This window comes from Thermobia domestica, chromosome 6 (assembly GCF_964235325.1).
Source record: "Thermobia domestica chromosome 6, izTheDome1.hap1.1, whole genome shotgun sequence".
Classification (NCBI taxonomy): Eukaryota; Metazoa; Arthropoda; class Insecta; order Zygentoma; family Lepismatidae; genus Thermobia; species Thermobia domestica.
This window is the reverse complement of record NC_137459.1, coordinates 147729028-147755924: the sequence shown is the minus strand read 5'-3', so window position 1 is coordinate 147755924 and position 26897 is coordinate 147729028. Positions and strand designations below refer to the sequence as shown.

The 26897-nt window shown below is 35.4% G+C and overlaps 2 protein-coding genes across 5 annotated transcripts in view; one reads left to right on the top strand and one right to left on the bottom strand.

The window, feature by feature from the left end:
* The window catches only part of LOC145688257 (beta1,4-N-acetylgalactosaminyltransferase B-like), a 114317-nt gene extending 110378 nt beyond the window's left edge, over positions 1–3939 (bottom strand). Inside the window, exon 1 of the mRNA XM_081762221.1 lies at positions 3677–3939. The gene's annotated coding sequence lies outside the window, so the exon portion shown is untranslated. The remainder of the gene's footprint in view (positions 1–3676) is intronic.
* Positions 1285–25026, top strand: LOC145688255 (tRNA:m(4)X modification enzyme TRM13 homolog). Of its 4 annotated transcripts, none has more exons than XM_081762216.1 (8): positions 1286–1544; positions 6357–6403; positions 10198–10385; positions 12882–13064; positions 15501–15737; positions 18605–18744; positions 19688–19896; positions 24648–25026. In XM_081762216.1, the coding sequence occupies exons 1-8, from the start codon at positions 1401–1403 to the stop codon at positions 24868–24870; spliced, it is 1371 nt and encodes a 456-aa protein (XP_081618342.1). In that variant the 5' UTR covers positions 1286–1400; the 3' UTR covers positions 24871–25026. The 4 variants fall into 4 exon arrangements, with proteins under 4 accessions (XP_081618345.1, XP_081618342.1, XP_081618344.1 ...); XM_081762218.1 differs by lacking the exon at positions 1286–1544 and adding an exon at positions 1676–1694; XM_081762217.1 differs by lacking the exon at positions 1286–1544 and adding an exon at positions 3963–4503.
* The last annotated feature ends 1871 nt before the right edge of the window (positions 25027–26897 follow it).

Here is a 26897-nt window from a genome sequence, read left to right as displayed (position 1 = left end):
GAATTGTAGTCCCAGTTCCTCACATGTCTGACCACTGTATGCCTCAATTGCTGCCTGAAGATCTTCATTTTGTACATGTGTTGGTTTTCCGGCACGTGGTGCGTCGTCGAGCGTTTCGTCACCGTCCTTAAACTTGTTGAACCACCGCTGCACTGTCCGCATAGATACGACATTCTCATGGTGTAACTGAACTACCACAACCAGGTAGTATGTTGGATATACCCACACCAACAACTGACCTTCGCCTTATCTCTATTCGCATTCAATTTACGGTGAGAGGGCCATTTGAAAACACAGAACTCCACAACAAGCAACATAATCTTTTTTGATTACCTTTATACCATGAAACTCTCTTTTTCTATGGTGGAATGGAAAAGAATGATGTAATTGCCGCTATTTTACAAAGATATAAACAAAAAAACGTCAGTAGAAAACACGTTATAAAGTTTACTTTTTGAGACTCGTTTTGGTGCCGCCTGACTGTGGCGCCCCGGCAGTTGCCCGGGTTTCCTAGCACTTTGTCCGCTCCTTTGCGACACCTCAAAGTATGCTCCGATTACCTAATATTCTGTCTTTCACATCAGAAAGCGACTTTTCTGGAGTATTAGCAAGAAAAAATCGAGTTCTTTCTTTCCACCTCGTGTTCAGGCTTCCTGTGGCAATTAAGAACAGTTCTCAACGAAGCAGCAATATTTGTGGGTAGCATAATACTCTGAGGATCTTTTCCTTGCACCTGTATACTTAGATTAGTAACTGTGTGCAATACAAATCAAGATATTGCATGTGAAGTTTGTTGAAACCGTCTTTGCTAATGGATCGTTATTTCTGGGCATGGGTCTTTTAATTGCTGAAGGATCGTTCCAACAGCCAAGAGCCTATCTTCTACGGCTGTTAACGTAAATATCGAGAAAGTTAGTTTTAATAAAAAATCTCCTTTAGATCAGTAGATAGGTTGAAAATTCAGTAGATCCACGGAAACATCAGTAAGGTTGGCAGGTTTAGTTTCCAAGATAAACATAACCAGGGTTGCAACGACATCACATAGCAATCCGCAAGATCCTTGAATAGAAATTCACCACAATGGAAAAGCAGCAGAAATTACACTACGGCGTTATTCTGTATCTCTATTTACAAATCATGTATTCCGCCGATTAAAGCTAATTAGTGTCAATTTTGGATTACCTTGACGCAAACGCTACGGAATAAGGCCCACGCAAATCTGAAATTTATTGGATAACTTATCGAGTAATTCGATAGTGTTATCAAAAAACATCTCATTGATCGATTACATGCTAGAATCGATGTTATATTCAATCTGTTGTCTGCTAGATCATGTGTAAATCTTGCGAAGAATAATTATATGAATAATCGTTATATAAATTGTTTTTATTTTGGTAAATATGACAGAGAATGTACCTAGTCTCAAACCTCAATGTCATTATTACGTTGTGAAAAAGAAACGTCAATGCCGAATGACACCTAAAGCTGGTGAAGCATATTGTGGGGAACATTCGTACTTCGTAGAAAAGCACGACAAAAGCAATGTAAGCATTATGTAAATTATAGACTGTTTATACATAATGTATTAACCTTTAAGGATATAGTATACGAGAGTGCCTCGTCATTTAGCGAGGACTCACGAAGTGCAGTCTTTTAAGGATTATTCATTGAGGATATAGGAACTTGAAAATGAGGTAAAAATGCGACTTTCATTTAATTACTGAGTAATATAAAATAAAATGTACGTCGGTTTGCGTTGCGTTTCGTTGTGTTTTATGGTATGCGAAGAATAATAATGTGCCCTTGTACGTAGTGTATGAGTATATGTGGGGGATTTGAAACACATATCGCATGTCACGTGCACGTGGATGCTTCTTACTACTAAATGTAATAAAATCATTTTTATACGTAGTGCAACAGTAGGAAGTATCCACGCGCACAGATCATGAGGCACTGTTGTATACTATTACCGTTAAAAGAATATTTTTTTATTGTCCTCCAAACTATTTCCGCTGTGCATCATGACAGTACCCCAGCATAGATAGTTTCAAGGGGACTAATAGGTCAGGTCAGGTTTAGCACAATACTCGAAATGTTGAAAAATTATAATTCTTTCACTAATTGCCGTGTTTTCCAAAAGACTTGCGCGGGGCGACCGACATGACATTAACACATTTAACATGTATAAAATTCAAGGGGGCCAGAAGTTGAAAAATTAAAATTGTTTTACGATTTGCGCATAAATACGGCGTTCGAATATGTGACGCAAGAACTACAGTACAAAAAAACAAAACCAACCTGTGGTAGGTGTCCACAAAAAGCACGAATGTTATCTAACCGGGTCAGGGCAGGTCGAAGCTGGAAGCCACTCTGAATGCGCGGATGTGCATGCCTAGGGAGGAGGTGAGTCAGCGACGGTGGGTGTATACTTGAGCGGGAGTAGTGTAATAAATGGGTTTTGGTAATGATACGAGTTTCAGTGGCAGTTAGCATGTGGCTAGCACTCCACTTGTAAACAAAGTACAACTTCCCTGCATTGTACAGAAATACTCTGCCGGTGGAAGGTAGTATCTAATGCGGTCATCTTCCATATGCACTTGCTTATTTTATGTGTCGTAAATCACTTGTAATTATTTTTCACTAGTGACCATACCTTTGTAAACTTAAAGTATACCTGTATTACTTTTTATTTAATTCTGTCCCCTGCAGAAGTTTGTTCCTTATAAATATGTTTCCATTCAGAGTATTGAATTTTACCTGTAAATTTTGCAATATATGGTGTTCCAAGACTTCACCAGTACCATAATTCTTGAAAGATTAGAAATTTTTAAAATGCAAAAATTATACCAACCTGTGCCAGGTGGTCACTAAAAAGCGCAAATGCTATCTAACCGAGTCTAGGCAGGGAGTAGAGGCTACTGGGCACTCGCGGAGTTGTCCATAGGAATCAGCCTCATAAGTGAAGACAGTGGAAGCACACTGCATTTCACATGTTACTTTATGCCGGTAATAGTATACAACGGGACCTCATCATCTTCTGTGCGCGTGGATACTTCCTACTGTTGCACTACCTATAAAAATGATTTTATTATATTTACAAGTGGTAATAGAACACGCAAGAAACCCAGATCATGCTGTATTCACACTCCAACATGAAGTGTGAATACACCGTGATCTGCGTTTCTTATGTGTTCAATTACCACTTTTACATCAAATAAAATCATTTTTATACGTAGTGCAACAGTAAGAAGCATCCACGTGCACGTGACATGCGATATGTGTTTCAAATGCCCCACATATACTCATACACAACGTACAAGGGCACATTATTATTCTTCGTATACCATATTTAAAAAAAAATTCTAGAAAAACATCTAAGTACAAGGGCCATTTTAAGAATGCAATAAAAATAAGGGAGGGAGTACCAAGGGAAAACGCGCAAAGAATAAGTACAAGGGGCATACTATTGTTAATCACGAGATATAAATCACTGTAAAAGTTAATGCCTACAATGACCTAGTCAGCAACATACAAGTGATTACCGCCCTCGTGATTAAATTTTAATGAAATATATATCCTCAGAAAAGAATGACTTATTAAGTAGAATAAAACATAATATTAGCAACATTTGAAAGCACGAATATAAATACAGATAAAAATTGTACGTCTTACTTACATGTGTTCCTACTGCCATTTTATACGATCTTTCCTCTCAGCGTGCTCCACCTACATTCAGAAAACAAAGCACAAGCGACGTCAATGCTCGCAGAACCATAACAAAAAATGGCAACTCCACGTAGGCGGAACCTCTAGCTAGAACTGCAGGACGTTATACGGCCCACAAGAAAATTCCCGAAAATGCAAATTAGCACTAAGTGAAAGTAAACAAGAAAAAAAGAAACTTCGCGTTGCGTTCAGCTCACAAAAACCTCTACGAAATGACTGCAAACCTTTACGAAACAATCCTTCAAAACCGGTAATCAATCACGGTAGACCTGCTACTACTGCATACAACTCTCAAACAGTTGAAGAGAGTTAGCCGTCGATCATTACAAACATGGAGTACGATCACAAAGGTGAAATACGCAACTTGTTTTTTCCATTCGTACCACCACGAAAGTGAACGACACTCGCTTTTTTACCCCATTTTTAAGTTCCTACATGTTCAGTGAATAATCTGTAAAAGACTGCACTTCGTACGTCCTCGGGAAGTAACGAGGCACTGTCGTATACTATATCCCATTTTTCACTAAATCGTCTATTTGTATGTTGATCACTTTTGGTGTATGGAATTCCTCGGTGCAGATTCACTTTAGGCCACCGAAACGTACCAATGCTGTCGAACGCAGGAGGAGACGTGCACGGGGGCAGGCGCATTAGTAACAGTGGATATATGCATAACCGAGGATAGCGGAAGAACGGTGTATATGACTTCAAAACATTTACCTTACATGTTAAATTATGTATGTGTACATTATTATAGATGTTAGAGCTAAAATCCCGGTAAGTTCTTTTTGATTACACATTGGTGTTCTAAAATAACATATACATTACTAACCAAGTTTCACAATATGTGGATCAGTTAACTCTGGGACATTTTCATGATTGCACATTATGAATTAGCCCATTGCATTCGTATATTTAACTTCAGTTTGTTCCTATACTGTCCTTAATGGCTACCTTATGGCGAAATCCGTACTTAATGGATTAGACTTCCATTAATGTATTTGTACGTGCATATGCATCTTACAAATAAGATCCCATCACACTTCGATTATTTACACATTAGTATATTAAAATATATTAGAAATTTCTTTTGTAAATTTTACAAATATGTAGATCCCTAATGTAAATGGTTACCTAGCAGAGTATGATTATTGCTTGTAAGTTGCATTTACAAGTACCGTAATACAGTGAAACGAGTTCCTATAGCACTTATAATGCTTTCACATTAGTAACGCTACAAAAAGAAAGAAACAAAAAAAGGTCTCACCTTGTGCGTTCGTGTTTATCACTTTAGTTGAATTTTCCTTCTCTGGAAACATAATCAGCACCAGTTTTATTACTGTATTACCGAATCCTTACCTTTACATCTTTGTTGTAATTTTGTTTTCCATAAAGAACATTAGTGTGAAGTATTCAAGTGAGTTAATTTCGATTTTTGATTACCTGTAATAAATATCCCTGTATTTCCCGTTAATTTACTGTTCTTAAAAAAAAAAAAAAAAAAAAAAAAAAAAAAAAAAAAAAACTTAATAATTTATGCGGAATTTCACATGTCTTTATGTGGTTGTCCCTGAGTTTATTTTTAGTTGTTGTAAACATTATTTCTAACGGCAAATTTAACACTGTAAATTTTAGAACCAAAGTGTTTGAACGTTTATCTTGGCTTGTGTAGTTTGTCAATGAAATCTCTTCTGAAATTAGTTTACATTTTTGTTTGTACCATATGAATTTGTGAAATAATTTTTATTTCAGTTCCAGGTGAGGGCAATGTGTTCGGATCCAGTTTTTGAATAATTTACGTATCCTCCGAAATCAGCTGTTGAGATCCTATTTAGATTCCTTAGTAAGACTGATAATTTATGGTTTACTTGAGGTGTTGAGATTATATCGTTCCATTTGTGAGCTAAATTGCCCTTATCGAAGTTGTGTTTAGATCCTTTGGGGCAGATGCGAAAGGACTCAAAAATATCTCTTTCTGTATTATTGGAACATGGTATTTCCATGGTTCAAAACCTTGGTTTATATAAGGAACAGGATAGTGAAAGGAGATGAACTGATCCTCTGTGATTGTATCTGAATTGTAATACGCTATTAATTCTGTTTCCAGTAGCTGCTGGTGTCATTTAAAATCAAGAAATGTGGTCTGCCTTAACGCTCATGACATTCTTAAGACTAGGATGCTGCCTGGAGTCATATTTGCCTCCATCTTGAAATTGCTGCTTATTTTGAATTGTTTTACAATTTTCATGTTTTATTGCCAAATAAGTGTAAAAATTAACATACAGATATTCATTACACATAAAATGTTAGTATCAACAACATGATGGGCACCTATTACTTGAGATGCTTGCCATTTACCGCGTATCAAATTTGACCCTGAGTTCAAAATTGAAGTTATAAAAGAACACTTATTATAACTTGTATATTATCGATATGCCATCTTGAAAGTCAGCTAGTCATCAAATTTCGTGTGAATGTCAAAGAGAAACGTTAAGAGTAAAATATGATATGAAGGATGGAGTCAAATTTGGCCCCACGTGCCTTTTCGAGAATTAATGACTGAGTAAGAAAAATATATCTAATATTTGGAAGAAAAAAATTGAGATTTATGATTTCTTTTTTAATTACAGGATTGTTCCTCAAATAGACGTATGCCATGCCCGCTTGATCCTACTCAGTAAGTTTATTCTCTATAAATATGTTGAAATGAATTAGTTTAAACTAGCGTTTCTCAAAATGTGGTCCTCGAGGTCTTCCCTATTGTCTCCTTAGATTGAACGTTAGTCCGAAAAAAAGACAAAAAAATAGAATTCAAGCGAACTGTATATCACACATTATACTTGAGAATCTCAAATAGTTATAGATTGTGCAATTTAATGAGATAAAGTTTATACAAGTTTTAATAGCGTATTTAAGTTATTTAAGAAAAAGATCTATTTTCTCCTATTAAGGCCATACAATTTTAAGAGAATTTTAAATAATATTATTCTAAAAAAATATAAGTATGCTGATATAGTGGTAAATGCTGAAAAAATATAGAAAATTGTGCTTTCAAAAGGATTAAGAGTAGGGTGAACCGTAGAACATTCTGACTAATGAAAATAGCCCCAATTGAAAGAAAAGTTTGAGGAACTTTGGTTCAGACATTTATTTGTCTGAAGCTGACAAATTTTAGGCTCCGTGATTATGTGAGACGAGGCTTAAAGTATACGATCAGAACAACATAAACGGTTTTCAAGATAAAATAAGATTATTATTGGATTAAGGCTTGGATGAAACAAAACCCATTTTCTCTCAGTATGTTGGAAATTGTATACCTAGGCATTTGTTAGAAGTACAATATTTCGTAACACTGTCGATAATTTGGAAATAATATATTACATAACTATAAAAATATAAGTTGTGTGAGAATGAAACTAACCTCGTACTGTTGAGATTGTTGGCTGTGTAGGAAAAGAACTACCTAGTGTTTGTCTACATGGGACAGATTCCATTTCAAATCGTCCAGGCAAACCACAATTGGTCCCCATCATAGTCTCAGATTATTTTTTTTTTTAATATGGGATCTACATGCAATATTATTAGACCGATATTTTTTATTTTTGCTGAAGAAAAATTTTTCCTTCGATATACAGCCTTCCAAAATGGCTGCCCTCCTCTCTGATTGCTCGAAAAACTGAAAAACATGTCAAATTAAAAGTTCTGTTGTAGAGAAACGAGTGTACTTACTAACATAACCGCAATAGCAGGAAGAGTATAAAGTTGTATGTTTCGATGGAGAGCCAAAATTCGTCAATTGGTTCAATAGGAATCGTGCGACTCACTCGCAATGTTGCCAACTTTGGTGAAATTTTTGCTAACTTCAAACATCTTTTTTTTCTGTCCTCACAACCAGCTGCTTCTAGCATCGAAATCTACTCCATAAGGTCTCTTGAAAAGGTAAAGGACTTACGTTTCTGATTATTACATCCCACGTTATAGCATCATGAAAAGCTGAAAATTTCATTAAGACGCCATGTTTGGGCGCCATTTTCTCAAAAAACCCACCTTTTAAAAATCTGAATTTTTTACAACTGTTGGAGAAGTACCTAAGTATTTAATATCCGTTAACCGTTCATGCGGCTGCCGCCCCTAACATTCACAATTATTTATTGAAATTTCGATTTTTGTACTTGAAATGTAAATATTTCCTATGGGCATTTAGGTCCTATACACAAGGCGATTTGAAAGGGAGTATGAAAATTTTGAGAGATGAATCCTGACATCAAATCAAGTAGTCCTGACTAATGATGGTAAACACAAAGTGAAATTCACACTCAATGTTGCAAACTACACTATCAATAACACACAAAATAAAGCCTTTTAATGAAATACATGCAAATTTTCGAAAACTGTGGTGACGTGGGGAAAATTGTGCTTCATGTGATGTTCACAATCATTAATGAATATCAAATAAAATCCACGTAGTGTCGTTTGGAAACAAATAAAAGTTCTACCAAGTTGGCAACACTGCCAACGCACGTAAAAATCATCATATTGATACAAGTCAACTTTCTGAATTTCATTATAACTTTAACGCGAAATATATATTTTATTTTCGATGGTCGCGAGCAGATTTTGGGTCCCGAGTTGGAAACCCTGTAACTCGAAAACGAAGCATAATTCGACTCATGTTTATAGGAACTTTTCTACTTGATTTGATGTCAGGATTCATCTCTCAAAATTTTCATACTCCCTTTCAATTCGCCTTGTGTATAAGACCTAAATGCCCATAGGAAATATTTACATTTCAAGTACAAAAATCGAAATTTCAATAATTAATTGCGAATGTTAGGGGCTGCAGCTGCATGAACAGTTAACGGATATTAAATACTTAGGTACTTCTCCAATAGTTGTAAAAAAATTCAGATTTTTAAAAGGTGGGTTTTTTGAGAAAATGGCGCCCAAACATGGCGTCTTAATGAAATTTTCAGCTTTTCATCATACTATAACGTGGGATGTAATAATCAGAAACGTAAGTCCTTTAGATTTCCAAGAGACCTTATGGAGTAGATTTCGATGCTAGAAGTAGATGGTTGATTTTGCTCGTGAGGACAGAAAAAAAAATGTTTGAAGTTAGCAAAATTTCACCAAAGTTGGCAATATTGCGAGTAAATTGCACGATTCCTATTGGACCAATAGACGAATTTTGGCCCTCCACCGAAACATACAACTTTATACTCTTCCTGCTATTGCGATTATGTTAGTAAGTACACTCGTTTCTCTACAACAGAACGTTTAATTTGACACGTTTTTCAGTTTTCCGAACAATCCGAGAGGAGGGCCGCCATTTTGGAAGGCTGTCTATCGAAGGAAAAATTTTTTTCACCAAAAATAAAAAATATGGGTCTAATAATATTGCATGTAGATCCCATATTAGAAAAAATAAATGAAATCTGAGATAGTAGTGTGGACCACCCTGGACGATTTGAAATGGAATCACTCATGGTATATCTTCCGAAAAAATAACCTCCTGTCCATCCTATATATACACTACAGGGAATTCCACTAAGAAACTATATTTGATACACAGACATATTTGTTTATTGTACATAAAAATCATTGTTTAAAGCAATTTTACGTTATATCTATATATAATATGAATGGAGGAATAAGTCCGACATGCTGAAAAACTAGAGTGTCAAATAATGATATACATACATGAAATTCATGGTGATTATGTGCATTATTGATGATAATTGATATTGATGTAATAATCAGGGTCGCATAAATATTTTTTTAAATATATTTATTTATTTGCTTGTTATTAAGTGTAACAAACTAAATACATTAATAGAACTTAAATTTTAAGCTCCAACAACGACTCTTTAACTGATAATTAAGAGGGCTTTTCCATGTTATTTTATAAACTGGTATTGCACAGCCTCCATCTGCTTTTTTCTGAATAAGATTCAAATTGGACTCGCGGAAAAGTTCATGGCATTCTTCTCTATTCAAGTGAATCCTTCAATTGTACATAAACGTCTTTTAATTGAATGTCCTCAGAGGAAGAAGAGCGAAGTATAGTAACAAAAACAACCAAAGTTACCCGTATCCTTTACAAATAATTCTTGGTTGGTCCAAACTGAAGAATCTGGCTGTAGATGTTTCGAAGAAGGCTACTTCTTTAATCCGTATTTTACGGTCGTTCCTGTTTGTAAGTAGTTAGGAAGGAAATAACTCTAATTCATGTTTCACCTCGCACAGACGTGGAGAAATAGGTCTTATAAATGATCTTGTTCGATTTTAAGAAAACATTATATGAGTATTATTCCTCAATAATATTTGCTTAACAGTTACGATATCTTACATCTACTATCATTCTTAATTGTAACATTCCAGAACATTAGCATAATAAGTAATAAATTTATGTTTATGTTTATGTTAGTAATGATATATTGATTGGAATATTTAACGTTTATATTTTTCTAGTACATGTAATGCTGATCAACTCAAAAGACACCTGAAGGTGTGTAATGCGCGGCCAAGAGAAAACCCTCCATACTGTGTACCTGATATCAATAAAGGTTTCATTGAGGAAGGATCTGAAACAACACTAGACAATATTGGAGATGAAGTTCTCATGAATTTAATTGAGCACATCAGAAAAGTACACACAGGTATAATACTGCCGTCCTAAACGAAAAGACCTTAACTCCACATTTTTCGAAAATGGAGATATTGGAATGGGAATGTTCGTAGTACAATTCTGCATCTATCTAAAGTGAAATTGACGTGGTTTGACCAATAGGTAGGGGGTAATGACGCCATGAGTGCTTTACATGTTCAAAACTGTAACTGAAAGTAAGCAAAAATACTTTATGTGGCAATTAATAAGCAAACATTTTTAACTGTATTACCACACAAATTTTAGATCGTGAAAATATATTTAATAAAGTTTTACTGAAATACAACAAATGTGAACGTACAGCCTAAGCCAAAACGCGTTTTGCTTATTTTCTCGAAAGTATGTGAAATGGAGTTAAGGCCTTTTCGCTTAGCACGTCAGAATAGGTCTTTAGTTCCTTTGAAAATGTATGTAGCAGTTGTTCGAACGAAAAAATGAAGTGTATAAAATAGCGCAAACGAACATAGTTATTTGTACATGAATATTCTAAGCTAACATGTAATAACATGAAACTAAAACTACAGAGAATAAAACAGTAAGCAAGTAGTCCTACATAATGAAAATTCAGTGAATGGAAACGTGCGACTGATTCGCAGGTCGCGGTTCGCCGTAGTGATGCATTAACTCCCGTGATATCCAATTCAGTCCTTGACCAAACCACACATTTTCACTATGAGATCGATACCCAGCCAAATGATTCAATTTTCTGCCCAGTCGCACTTTTTCAACGAACTTAAAAAGTTGGTTACTGAATTCTCTATGTCTGTGTGTTTCGTCCGTCTGTCTGTTATTTGCGATTTTTTCAATTTTGAACCCTGCATTCCATAACAAATGCAGGGTTCATCCCTGTTAGAGTATCAAAAACTATCTGAGAAAGTGATTAAATTTTTCGCGTCATTCTTACCGTTCCCGAGATATTGGCCAAAAAATGGCCGATTTCCAGAGACTTAAGGAGCCATATCTTGGGAACCATAAGTCATAGAGAGATCATATTGATGTTGATCAATATCTAAGAAAATGGTAAATATTTTGGTACCAGATAGTAACCAGTGGCCACTGATCAACTGGCCAACTCGCCACCGTTCCCTAGGTATTGGCCAAAAAAGTTCGAATTTCGGGAGATTTAAAGAGCCATGTCTCGGGAACTGTAAGTCATAGAGAGATGATATTTTGCAAATTTTTGGGAGAAGCAGAACAAGCTGCGGATAAAATGATTTATTGTTCCATCTAGGAACAATCACAGTTATCCTTCCCCCTTCATCTCTCCATTCTTTTTAAGTTTGTTCTGGCATGCTCTTGGAACATTCTCAACTGGTTCACTATGAATTTTCATTTATATAGAATGTGGTATGAACAAAAATCGGTTGATTCATCTATTTCTAGTACAGTTCTTTGTGCCCTGTTTTTAAATAGTGGCTCACTCATTTTTCATAATATATGTGCTCTTACATCTGGGCAGGTTTTTTGTCAAACATTGAAAAGGTTGCAAACCGAATGCATTCTGAAATAAAATATTTCCAATATTCTTTTCTTTCTGTACGTGTTGGAAGAAAGCAATTAAAATACTGATGCATGGCCGTATTTAAGAAATAAGATTGTACTTACAGGATTTCAAGCAAGTTCTCGTTTTATATTTTTTTTAAGCAAAATGCCCGAAATGCTTTGATTTAATGCTGCTTGCCATTTTCTCCCAAACATTGTGAAGTTCTGGTTCTAAGTTGATTTCTCTCTTGCTTCGAGATCTTCCTTTTCCACTAATTATATTTTTGTTCCGTAATCCTCAAGTGCAAGAATTTGGATAAAAATCCAAAACTTAGTTTGAATCCTACGTTAATAATAGATTTCGTCTTTCTTAGCATAGCCATTGCACGAGAACGTATATCAAGTACCGAATCACATGTACTCCCGTTGGGAATCAAACTTGGCTCCGGGGGCGCGGTGGCTCAGTGGTAGAGCGTCCACCTCCGGTGCTTGGGATCCCTGGTTTGATCCCAGCTCGCGCCGTGTGGACTTTGTGGTTGACAAACACCGTGCTCGTGGGTTTTCTCGGGGTTCTCCCGTTTCCGCCCACTTTCTTCATTCCACCATTTCACTCATCTCTCATCATCACCGTCTCCTTTAGCCTAACCGGCATAATCGTGAGACGTTAAACTTAAAGATTTCATTTCATTTTTTCAAACTCGGCTCTGTCGCATCAAAGGCAATAAGTCTAATTATTAAGTCATGAGGAAGTTGTTCTGTAACACCTTAAATAGAAGTGCTTATCATCCATATTTGCATATACTTTCTTAGGTAGCATTTGTGTGACGATGCCCTCTCTTTGCTACGCAAAAGGCTAAACCTTACGCAAAAGTATCCTAAACTTGTAAGTTAATAAATAAATTTTTGCTCTAAAATATTGTTCTGCTATTTTGTATGATCTGATTTACAGATTTGCACATTACTTAAGTTTCATATTAGGACACTTGATTTTATTTGTACTAAACAGATGTGATCCCGAAAATTGCTGTTGAAGAGAAAAGTCAACTTAGTGGTTTAGCTGATCATATACCATCAAGTTCCGGGAAATATCTGAAACACGAGAAGCAGCGTGCATCGCTTCTTGCTCATATGCAGGCTGAAGGATTCACGAATGGCAATACAGCTTTCATTGAGTATGGAGCAGGGAAAGGTATGTATGTGTATCACCTTAAGGAACTAAACTGGCACACTGACTAAATATTCACATGGATTGATCGTAGTATAGGTCGGTTAAGTGCTTGCTGAAATTTTCAGTGTAAACCCCCAATAACAAGCAAATAACAAATGTGTGTTTAACACCGAGCTGTTGCAGATGGAGGTCCCATATTGGACTTTCAGTGCCAGCTATCCTGTTTTTCTCTTTAAGATTTTCTCAGTCCCATCAGCTGGATGTCTGGATGATACCATTAATATACAAGCCTGGTTTACTTCCAAAACCTTTTTTCCTTCTCCCATTATTATTATTGCCAGTATAAATTGGTCTTCCGGCTGTATCTATAACTAAGATAAGTAATAATACAGTATGATGTCAATGTTGTAGGTCATTTTCATTGTTTCATCTTTATATCTTGAAATGAAATGAAATATTTCAGTTTTACGTTCCACGCTTATGCCGGCTAGGCTAAAGGAGACGGTGATGATAAAAAATGAATGAAGAAAGTGGGAGGAAACTGGAGAACCCCCAGGTAACCGCTCCACACGGTCTTCATATCTCATAGATGAAGTTAGTCAGAAGATGAAGTTAGCATTTTAGACGCCTGGTAGTTCAGAAATAGCGCAAGATACAAAAATAGGCACTGAGAATTGATACATGTGTTCCAGGTTCCTTTGACGTTAATAATATGTAGTCAGTGATTTCTCAAATGTGTGTCACACATCAATACGTTGAAAACATTCCTCAGTTCAAGGTACATAATAGTAATGAATGGGCCAAGCATGACGTACTTTCGTCAGTACTTCCTCCCATCATTTCTTTCCAGCAGAGTCCAATGAAATGTACTACACATAATACTGAACAGTGGTTATATTTTGCGCTGATCTGTAAACATTATAGTGAAACGGAATATTGTAATTTACGTTTAAACTTTTGAAAGAAGGAACTTCAAATGATAAATGGATCAGATAAAGAAAGAAAACGTGCCTATACAAAAATAAAGGTGAAACACATACTGGCTTTTTTTTTTTTAACGTAGCACCCTATTGTTTGGAATCAAGAATGTAACTTTTGGACCCTTGCGTTTTTCTTGACGCTGGAAATGACGAAATTACTTGACTTCTCTGTTTATAATACTTTACTAGGTACTGTTGAACATGTTTCTAAATCTTTGCTGTTTCCGTCAAGTTCGTTACAAATTTCAAGTGTTCCTCCAACCTTGGAATGCTGTCCATTTTACATTGTGACAGGGAACTGGCAAATCCAAACATGATTAAAGTTTTCATTTTGTCGAAATAAACATGTAAGAATATCATCCATTTTTTGCTTAATTGATTGTACTTTAATGATTTTTCAGCCAGGGTGGATGAGACGTGTAACTCACATTGAGATCCAACCTCAGCTTAGTTCATGCACGCAGAAAGCACCCAGGCACTTGCCAGTGTTTAATAGTTGCAGGGCTCATAGCGAGTCACTTTTTTAACTAAAAGTTACTTTTTTTTTAATTTGTCACTAAAAGTTACTTTTTTCGTGTGATTTATGTTTTACATTGACACTTTTCTAAGAATACTATAAAAATAAATGAAAAAAGGCAGAAACTTGTTACTCATTACTCTTCTGAAAGCTTCAGTACTTGCTGCCACATGTGAAACAGTCAGCTTTATTCTCACTTCAGCTTTTATTCTTTCTAAAGCACAGTGAATGGTTGGTGGATGCTTAAGCTCTCAAGGTGGGGTTGAGAACCCTTCTGTGTCGATTCTTTCTTCTATCATAATAGTCTTTTAGTTTTCTCTCGTAATAGTTAACGCTCCGCTCAACGTTGTGTGTGTGTGTGTTTGTGTGGTTCATCATGTTCGTCTTGTGTTATGCTTCTTGTATGTTCTTCTTAAGAGTGGGTGATGAATTTGAATAGTTCATAACTTTGAGAACCCTCAATGCTAAGTTAAATATAATGTCTGGGATGGAGAAATTAGGAAATAGGCAAGAACTGGATCCACTTACTCAGAAGCTTACCTGCTAAGTCTGCTTACCGTAACTACAAAGCATACTTAGAAAACCTAAGAAACGAGGAAGCTCAAAAAGACGAAGTAAACAAGAAAAGATTAAACAAAACAACAAACAAAGAGAGGGGTGATGGAGAAATTGACGAAGAAAAAAGGGGCATGATGAGATTTTGGTCACTTTTCAACTATTTACAAGAGACCAGGCCACTATGAACCCTGTAGATGTAATACGTCCAAATTTCGGAATTAAATGCTTTTAACTGTCTCCGTCCACTGTTTCCTATAATATTTGTGACTGAATGGTAAACAAGTATTCACAAAATCAATATCTACTGCATACACAAGGCTTGAAATTTTCTGTATAATTCTTTATCACATGTGTTAATGTGTAACACGAAAACCTGTTATAACATGTAATTTTCTGTCTTAGGTGCAATGACTTCTACGTTGAGTGATGTTGTTGAAGATAAGGATTCCAGCTTCTTTATCCTAATCGACCGAGCAACTTACCGGCATAAACGTGAAAATAAACTTCAGCTGAAGGACAAAGAGAATGTACAAAGAATTCGAATCGATATAGCAGATCTCAAATTAAGTGAAGTGCAAGGAGTTAAAAAATCCAGCCGGGTTGTTGCATTCAGTAAGCATGCTTGTGGAGTGGCTACAGGTAAAATAGTGCATAATCCCAGTCTTTTTAAATACAACTCCTCTTCACTACTATCTTAACACTAATCATGAAAAGAAATATTAAAATGCATAAAAGTCATTCAGCAAATCTGTGCCATTAAGCTTAGTAACATACGAATGAGAGGAAAATACTGCTTAGTACAGAAGGTACTGGTACTAACTGTCAGGGATTTTTGTAGTATTTAAAAAAAATAAATAAATAAATAAATAAGAAATCGTGTCTTCAAACACTTAACATGTTTTTCGGTTTTGAAGATAAGATTTTATGTTACATTATATAACACATTTGTTCCCAGCCAGCGCATTCCTGTGTCGCAAAACTCAAGAATTCATAAATCGTGAAGCACTTAATTAGTTATAATTAATTTTGAGACGGACTATCACTCAACATCTCCAGCTGTATAAGAATGCTCAGTACTACATAGAATCAGTATTGTATATAAACTTACATGCGTACACTATTATAATTTATACTATTATTAATAAAAAATGAAACAAGTGTGTCGCGATGTAATGGGTGTTCCGTAAAGTGTCTCTCGTCAGTCAAAAAGGTTGGGAACCGCTGTGTTAACGACGTCCTCTGACCAACAACATTATTGTACTAAGTTTGTAAGTGATAATAGGCACCACGACTGTCAATTTTATCGATTTTTTTCTTTCACATCAGACTCATGCTAGGCTATTGCTTTGAAAACATGATTTTTTTCTTCTATCCCCGATCCACTGATAAAGCTGAGATGTGATGGAATTAGGCAAATGTAAAAATTAAACTCGATGGTACTCTAATTTTGCTCTTATGTATTATGCTACAGATTTATAGGGCAATCATCAAGCTTCGAATTATCGCTGCTAGAAGCAAGAATTGTCTAAACATCCATGCATTGATCTGCGTAGTTTAATTATTGGTGTCCGCTTGTGGTGAAATCTAAATGTTAAATATAATTTCGCTGTAAATTTATATCCAGTCATTGTAGAGGATAAAGATTCAAAACGGGAATATTTTCCCGTTTGGCAGTATTTTAATATTTTTTCTAGGCATTAATTATATCAAATTATTGTAGCTAGTAAATTTTTGACCTAATAAATTTTCACTAGTTGCGTAATGAGTTCCCCTATAAAATACTTCATTAACAGGGTTCTTACAAATTTGAAAATAAATAAAATAAATTTAAAAAAAAGAAATGTCAAGGGAAATTAATTTGGAAATTAGGGGGAATTGGGGATTTTTTCTTGGGTAGTTTTTCCTTTTGCTTATTTGTTGAGGTGAGCCGATAATCCAAACACAAGAGTCCATTGAAGTAAGATTGAAGCAGTCAGTCTGAGGGGCAATATAGCTTCTTTTATAATTTAACAAATTTATAAGAAAATTATTATTGTAATAATTTAAGAGAATGTAGATAATAAAAGTAGTTATTACTGTTAGTAACTTTTATGGAGTAATACATAAATATTCCCGGTATTTGATATCATTTATCTTTGCTTTTTACATTTCAGCATCTTGTACAATATAATTTTTGTACATTTAGCTTTAATAATTAAAGAAAAAATGAACAAAAGAACTGCAGGTTAAAGAATTGACGTGAACAGCTGTAATATTCTCTCCCCAAATCTTTGTCATACGTTTAATTATTTTGTATTGGAAAAATTAAACATTCTGTATACTATTTTTACTGAATTTGGGTGAGCTTTTCTCGGACCACTTTTTAGAAGACAACTGTGACTATTTCGTTCATATTTTATTAACAGCCTTACAATACGGCATAATCCACTATTCTCAGCGAAATATATAGAATGTACAAGGAAAATATATTAGTGAGATAATTTTTTGGAAGTTTTTGAGAAAGTGACTATACCGATTTTGTTCGTATATCATAGTCATAATTAAATATTCAACTAACAATTATAAATTTAGCATAATTTACTTCTCTCGAAAAACCCATAGTAGTTAGTTTACTAAAGGAATGAGTTTTGTTCTAATTTCTAATATAGAGCTAATGATTTTATAAATGAAAATTTTATTAACCCTTTGTACTCAATTTTTATGCCACAGAAAGCTCATCAACGATTTTTGTCTCCGGAAAATTTGAATATATAAAACGTTCCAAGTGCGAACAAGTGCAGACACTTTTGACGTCTGTTGTCCGAGGAGAATGTAAATAAGGCAGATTAGATTAAGACATCAATGCGCAAATGATAGTAAATTGCAGTGTCGGTTCACAATTGAAAAGAACGCGAAGGTTTAAAGCTGTTAAGTATCCACGTTTTCGTAGATTTTTCTGTCCGTTAATTTATACAGGGCAGGGTTTCTAATTGAGCAAGATATTAAAGGTTTCGTTGTACTAGTTTTTGTTTAAATGTCCTTAAATGTCTTACATTCTGAAAAATAAATTCCGTGACATACAATATTTATAAATGAAGTTTAATAATATTGAATTTACATTTAATACAATTTAATTTTTACAAAGCTAGAGACATTTCAATAGGCATGAAGAAATCAGCAAAATGTACCCGTTCGTTTCGAAGAAAAAAACATCCGTATATAAATCAATGGGCTGAGCAAAAAGATGGCATAGGTACTCAACGACCTCAACAAACCCTAGAGAGTGACATGATTCAATGAATAAAAAAAGGGAAGAGTAAACTTAGTTCGATGTCCCATACCCATTTACAACATGAAATGTATTCATATTACTCCTAGTAGTAGTTTAGTGGAACATACGGTAGTACGATAAACTCTGTAGTACATGTTACTAAATCTGTAGTACGTTTAGAATAGTTAAAACAGCAAATCATATTTTACAGTTTTGTAACTTGACTAACATTAAGTAGTTATTTCTTAAATTGCAGATTTCGCTTTAAGGAGCATTACTAACTTAGTTAAAAGTAGTAATGAAGACACTTCCAAGGAATATATAGGAGTAGCGTTTGCTACATGTTGCCACCACAAATGTGAATGGAGTAGTTACGTTGGAATAGATTCATTAAAGGTAAAGGTTTCTCTCTCTCTCTCTCTCTCTCTCTCTCTCTTTTTCCTTTCCTTTGTCTGTATTTGCATAAGTAATATTGATTAATCGGTTATGATTTTCTATTTTATTTTATTTTATTTTAATAATCACAGTGTCAGGTTACGAAATCTTAATTTAATTTTCAAATGTTCGTCAGTTAATGTAATACGATTGTTACTAACAATCCTGCTGAATCACTTATTCAATATGCTCTTCATTATCATCTGGAATCAGTTTAAAGCTAACACTTCCTGCATCCTTTGAATGGGTATGTTAAGCTTTCTAGTTTATATTGTCTTCTAATTAATTTGCATTTTGGCAGATTTGACTTCGCCAGTTAGGTCTTTATTATTATTATTATTATTATTATTATTATTATTATTATTATTATTATTATTATTATTATTATTATTATTATTATTATAAAAATGCTGATGAAACTAAGCTGCTAGGAAAGTTTCCGCCGAAGGACTTAGAGTAATGATATATAATGAGTTACCTTTAAAATATGAATTATTAAGAATGAGTTGACATAAGTGTCCCAGAAAACTACACTTTCAAACACAAGTATTGTAAATATTGAAATAACATGCCCATTTGTTTGATCATCGAGATCGTAAAGACAGTTTTATGATGCGTTCATGAAGCATAATGGGGCTCCCTCATGGCTATATAGTTAGCGTACGCGTCTTTGGCGTGATAGACCCGGTTTCGATTCCCGATGGGAGCTCATCCGGTTTGGATCTCACGTTAAACTGTAATCTATCCGTCCATCCATGAAATGTTATAATAGTTCTTGTAATCAGAATGCAAAAAAAGAATCTAGTTGTTACAAAATGTTACCTGATCATTATTAGTCTTGATTAGTTACTAGGATTAGGACACCAAGAAAAAAGATGTACAATCCAAATTACTTTCGTTTTAGGAACATGGGATAATGCCGTGCAACTACAATGTGATACGTAGTATGGTAAGTTGGGCGACATGCGGACCAGGGAGAAACGTGCGAGAACCAAATATTTTGGAGGAGAGGCATGCAGACGATTCCTCGTGTGAGAACATAGCATTACATTCGCATGAAGATAGCCCTTGTTCATCTGCGGAAGATAATGTACCCGTAGCACGAGAACAAAAGTAAGACAAAAAATATTTTTTTTCTTCCTCAAACTGTTTTGCATGCATTCTGGTACACATTAACTTGAGTAAAGTTTACATTTATGTGTGATATATTCAGAATTCTAATGATCTTATATTATCATGGAGAAAAAGTAGCACCGAAATTGTTTTCTGGTGAGGAGCACGATACGTTCATGGACATGCGTGATTTTTTTCTAGACGACAGAGAACGTTAGTAGCTGGCAGTCAGCCTATGAGTCCGCCATATATAAATACAATCTGTTGTAAAAAATAAAATGAAAGAGAACGCATTGGATCATATTATGTATTACCAATCATCCGTCAAGTTTGCATTTCTCGTCACCAATTTCATCCAACTAATATGTTTTTATCAGTGATCAGCAATTTGAAAATAGTGGATGTTCAGGATATGCAACTCGCGTCATACTGTAATTGTCATAATTGGCTGTTCAGGTATTGATTGAGTTCCGCAGTCAGTTTCTTTAACGTTTACTCTACAATGTTTGGTAGCAGTCTCTTCAGTGGTCGGTGATTCGTGTTACTAAGACACTAAGGCTTCTCTTCCACTATTACTCTTCGCTAGTATTTCGCAATGCGTTCTGTAGGCCGTAATTACCATGGACCCTGTTCCTCGTGACACACCTAACACATTGACAACTTCAGATAAACTTGCACTAATTAACCCCACATCGACAATTTTGTCTCTGAGAGAGAGGCTTCCCAGTTTGCATCAGCACTGTTTGCCTGCTTCAATACATTCTTCCGTCCTGCTACGTCTCACGTACTACAGAAGATCACTTAACCACCACTAGTAACGGCCAAACGCTACACACATTTTCAGAGTTATCACATCACACATCATCTTAAGTGTTGGAAGCTACAGGTGTTTCCAGTACTTTGATAACTATCTCTGTGTGTGTGTGTGTATACATCACTAACAACGAAAAATGTTCTGTCTGCTTGAGCTTTTATATAGAATTGAGAAACAGAAGGAGCGTATTTCGCTAATATGGTAATTATTGGGAAGCACAATTATCTATCGAAATCTTACATTTTCAGTCTTTCGTTACATGTAATCCTTATTATGAAAAGGAAACATCTGCCTGCTAATACCTAATTCCTAACATAACACCAATTCCTAATAGTTAACAGTCGCCCCACCGCTAGATTTGCTACCTGTGTGCATTTATTCAAAGATGGATAGTGATTATGCTGAGCATAACTCTGGTAAATACAGTAGAGAATATTACACGATATTCCATGTATGGATAGCCACCGCTAGTTACCGATACCCGTTAAGATGTTAATGGATTGGCTCCATTGACGAACTCGCCTGAGAGAATCCCTCTAAGCTATCTATTGCAAAAAAAAAAAAAAAAAAAAAAAAAAAAAGTAAAAAAATACGATTACATGCATGGGATATAGACTATAGTGACCGGGCTGTAGCTAGCGTTAAAGTTGCGTTATCCATTAATATGTTAACAGATTAACTCCATTAACAAATTCAGCTGAGATAATTGCTCTAAATATGTGCTGCTCGCTTATGTATGGGATATGGGCCATAGATAGTCACCGTTAAAGTGGCTATTACTCGTTAATATATTAACTGATTGACACTGTTAACGAACTCTGCCGAAATATTCACTTTAGCTATCTGTTGAAAAAAAAAATCGCATTCGTTCAAGAGTCATCGCGCAGAGTAAGGGACAAAGTAACAACACAATTTTATAAGTCTCACTGCGTGATTCTAATACGATATTACCGAAGCAACATGAATGCAGTATATAAACTACAAACAGTTATTAGCCGTTTACCTATATTACCGTGACAGTCCACTATTTAACAACTTTTACCACCAACCTTCATAAAGCATACCAGCATTAATAGGCCGTAACCTATGATTTTTACACATATTCAAAAAAATTCTCTTTTAAACTCGACAGGAATTGCTACAATCCGTGAACCAGCCACTTTCCGAAAGAACACTGACAAGGAACTGTCACGCAACGAACATTTAGAGTCAAATACCAGAAGTTACCTTCTCAATGCGGTGCGTAAAGCTGCTCGTCTACAATGGGCTCAAGAACACAGTCAGTAGGTTATAGCGCACTGGAAACGTGAAGTGTCATCGCGTTTTTGTCTGTTCCAATGAAGCAAGGTTTCGAGCGTACCGCAAGCCCAGTGAAGCATTGTAGGTGCCATGGGAGGGGGTTCATGTGTGGAGGGTATGATTCAAGATGGAGGGTGTTCTGTGATGGTGTATTTCACATCATGACTTGAGTCCATTCGTACAGGCGAATATAAACATGAACCAGTGTGTTTATTTGGACATTTCCAGTAACCAGGTTGCTATCTCTATCTCTCTCTTTTATGGTGAATATATAATGGGCACTTCAATATTCTAAGATGAGAACTGCCGAGCTAACAGAGCTAACAGATAAAGATTCGTGCACCCTGTCGCAACTGGTTTAGCCTGCAATCCAATTGAAAATCTATGAGCCCATTTACGGCAACGTCTGAAGTGTAGAAATTCCCATTTATGTACTTTGCGGGATGAGCGAGTCGATTCATTTTGATGTTGCATAACTGCAACACCTAGTTAGTGCAGTCACTGCGAAACAAAATCCAGATTATTGAGGCGCGATGCTGTTCCAGGTATTAGGTAAGTTGTATGAAGATGACTAATATTTTGTCCGGTGTACCCGACTGTTTTGCCCCTCGAAATGAAACGTTCTAAATTGACACCATTGCGCAAGGAATGCTTTTTAAAACATTATTACAAGAGTAGTCGAAATGTTACAATTGTTTTATATACGAATTCCAGATTGTAATTATATTACAATTGTCAGTTTCATTGAGTTCAGATATAGCTTTTTAGCTATATAGCATTATCCTGAACCATAACCAAAGAATCAGTGCATTATGGCAGATGAAGCATGCAATATGATTTTGTAATGTTCCAACGTTACAAGGATTTGTTCAACGTTGTGTTTAGTTACTACTTTGTATGTAACATATACAGTATATATATATATATATTGTATTTGATTACATATCTGCTTCAGATATAATATCTTTGATCTGTTGTGGCAGTGTTTTTCGAATGAAATTCCGTTTTTACGTATGTATCTATCTATGAACAACATTCTTGGCTATAGAAAAAAAAAAAAAATAATTTTTACTTCTTCTTTTGTTATATTTAGGAAAAGTTGCCAGAATTTTAATGGTCTTATATCCAAACCTAAATAGTATTAAATTAAGATAAGTAAGTAAGTAAAAGTGACAACAAGTGTTGCTATCAATTTCAAAGGCTTATTCAGAAGTTAAAAAGTTTAGTAATACTGTGTTGTGTGATTTTGAAAGCCAAATGATGAAGAATTAAAATTCTTTGATTGTCCCGAAAATGTAAGCGAATATAAACATTTCTATTGCATTACAAAAGTAATTAAGTTAATATCTGATTTATGAAATTTAATTTCCTGTCTCAAAATCTCACGCTTTCTACAACGTACGCAACTTGTATGTTATGATGACAAGTGAAAGCTCTAAGTTGATTGCTGAGCAACATTTCAGCCCGTGCCATTACTGTCATATGAAAGAAACAGCAAGGATTGATTTGATGAATACTAAGTAGGAGCCGTCCGTTGTACGTTGGAGCAATATGAAATAAAAGTAATGAATATAGAGATGTAATAAACACTGATACGGACGGTGAAGAGAATCACGCGAAACTTACGTGTATGGGATGTAAACAGCCACCGGTAACGTTTAAGACGTTAATGGATTGATTCCATTAACGAACTCGGCTGAGATAATCGCTCTAGCTATTGAAAAAGAAAAAAAGCTTACATCCGCTGTTAAAGTCACCGTTATCTGTTAACTGTGTGACTCAACGAACTCCGTGGAGATGATCACTTCCTCAAGACTTAATTTTACAATACCTAGCTAAAGTGATTATTATAATTTTGTTGCAGCATACTGCCGAAACTTCCAAAATGCTCAAACACATTGAAATAATACTGATCTTCCTATTACACTTGCTAGAGATCGTATTCTGCGTCTGAATGCCTAAGCGAACTCGGCGATTATCCTTAGAGTTTAATATTCACCAACTCAGTTTCGGTGCAGAAAATTCTCCGAAATGCGTCACCTGACTGTTCGCGTTTCGGTTGCGACTGCATGCTAAGCTAGATGGTCAGTACACATACACACATCTATTTTTCTACATACACATACGTACGCATAATCGATGCTTGTTTATTCTGCCACACACATGAGATAATTCTATTTAATACTCTAAATATTACTTTAAGGTAAGATTGTAATTTTCATGGCTTGTTTCCATTAGGATATTTAATCAGCGTGTGATGAAATATTGAAATCCGAAGTTCTAAGATTTCTGAGCAAAAGGTTAATTCCTTGATTTTTTGCGGGGTGCTCAGTCATTATTTCTGAAGTTACTGAGAGATTTTGATAATATGATGTATGAAATAAGTAAATACTTTTTACAGTTGACTGTAAGTCACATTTTTAAATACTTTTTGTCTTCCATCATAAGTTAGAGATAAAAGAATGCAATTTAAAAAAATAAAATTATAACAAAAATGAGAGAAAGATAAAGAAGGTAAGTTTATATTTCTATGCAAATGATAAATACAAGCCTTTGGAGGGATAAGTTAGAATTTAAACTAGTTTAATCATGTTTGCATATGCCTACAAAGAAATGTAGAATATTAATTTCTTTCTAGGTACAGAAGATTGAATTTGGATCCAGAAATGAGAAAGGAAGTAGGTAGGCAGTGCAAGAATTTGTTGGATTGGGGTAGACTCCAGTATTTACGATCTTATGGGTTTAATGGACGATTAGTGTATTACGTTGAAGAAGACACTTCACTTGAAAATCTGTGTGTGTTAGCGAAATTGGATAAAACGAATTCACGAGAGGAAATCAACGACGTACGTGTTAGTTGATATTCACTGCACTCTAAATACATTCAGGCAGTTGACATTATTGTCTTTACGAGAATTGCATTTTTCGTTTCTTCTTTTAATTGTCTAGGACACTTTTAATGATGTATTTACATTTGTTAAATTTTATTTTTTTAGAAATAAAATTTTCAATAACTATCTTCAATATATGCTGCAACAGGAAAACCTTAATTAAAAGTATTATTTTATTATTTTTTTTTAAGTGACCTCTTTTACGTAGCATTAAACTACCGAGTATTCTAAATAGAAACAAAAAGAAAGAAACTACGAAAAATACGTAATATGACATGTATGGTGATGTACGAGGGCGGACCCAAAAATAACCGTAATTCCTGCGCAACGTGTACTTCTAGTACGAGGTTAAGCCTCTAGGACGCTATAGGAAGACCTCTCCTGAATCATTATGCCAAGTGCTGTCAACCGACAACTAAGCTCTCTCTCTCTCTCTCTCTCTCAACGTGCGGCTGTGTAGTTTTGTTTCTTTTACTTGGCAAGAACGCTGCAGAAACTCGTGATAATGCAAACAGCTTACAAAGAGCATGCTTTCACTAAAACGTAAGTGTACGAATAGTTCGCTCGTTTAGAAAGGGGAAAATGAGCATTAAAGATCAACCTTGTTCCGATCGTCCTTCAAGTGCGCGAACCGAGAACAACATCACCAAAATCCGTGATCTCATCAGGGAAGATTGACAGAATAATCAACCAACTCGAAGACTTATTCGGGTTGTCCTGAAGTTCCATTCAGTGCATTTTGCACGACGATTTGGGAATGCAACGAGTGGCTGCTAAGTTTGTGCTCAGACTTCTCACCGAAGTGCCCGCGGACTTCTTCCTGTTCCGTTGGATTAAAAGAACTTGGAAGGCAAGCATTTTGCTGTTGTCAAACGCAATGTTACGACGGCGCGAGGAAGTATCAAAGAGGCCGAATTTGCAAGGGGTGGTTCCAAAAATGGAATGAACGTTTGAACAGGTATATTTGTACTAATAGAGAGTACTTTGACGGTGATTAAAGTTGTATTAAAATAATAATAATAATAATTCCAGCTTTTCTCAGGAAATTCCAGTTGGGTCCCCCCTCGTATGTTACGTTACATACATAGGGAATGCTTTCTTTAATACATATATACTAGCATCGATTACCCGTGTCGCTGGGTTAAAATAAAAAGTTCAAATATACAACTCCTTATCGTGTTTCGTACCCGTGTTTTTTGCATGGTTTTAAACTGCATCGAAAGTATCACTTTTTATCTCAGCGACCTCTAAAACTATAAATTCGACACTGATAATATCGGTCATTTTCGATCATTTTGAAATCTTCTCCACTTCCCCTCCCCTAAGTTGCACTGTCAAAGTGATATGATAAATAACATCCCAGGTCCGAACCTCATCTATGTTGAAAATTTGATAGAGATCGGTCGGGTGATCCAAGAATTATTAAGTCAGAATCGCAGTCACTTTCATTTTTATATACAGTGAAACCTCTACTAACGGACACCTCTATAAAGCGGACACCTCCCATAACGGACATATTTTGTAATCCCCAAATACTATAATAGGAAAAAACATATTGGCAAACCTCTCTAAAGCGGACACTCTCTAGTACGGACACGGACAGTCTTTCTTGTCTTTTATAGGTATTATTTACCTCCGTATTACGGACACTTTCTCTAGAAACAAGTTGGAAAGTGCAGTAAAAATACACTTTTAGTAATTCATACGTATGTCACCAAGGAAGAACATGTGGGGGTGACATTTTGCCTCCTCAACTGTCTGTTCAGCAACCCCGAGGAAGGATCTCTGTTTCACAACACCCTTATATCCTTTGCTTGCATTTCACTCCCACCCAACCTGCTTCAGAAACAAAAGTGATTGACAGTTGCCCACTGTTTGGAATATGACATCATTCTACTGTCCCGCTGGAATCTCTAACCAAACAGAAGACAAGTTTGGTATTTTTGACCACGGGTACGCATATTGTCTTTTTTAAAAAAGTCATTGCTGGACTGCAA

Coding starts and splice junctions, on each gene's coding strand:
- LOC145688255 (XM_081762216.1), top strand. CDS start 1,401: ATGACAGAGAATGTACCTAGTCTCAAACCTCAATGTCATTATTACGTT. Junction 6,404..10,197: donor TGCCCGCTTGATCCTACTCA/GTAAGTTTATTC, acceptor ATATTTTTCTAG/TACATGTAATGCTGATCAAC. Junction 19,897..24,647: donor CCCGTAGCACGAGAACAAAA/GTAAGACAAAAA, acceptor ATTTCTTTCTAG/GTACAGAAGATTGAATTTGG.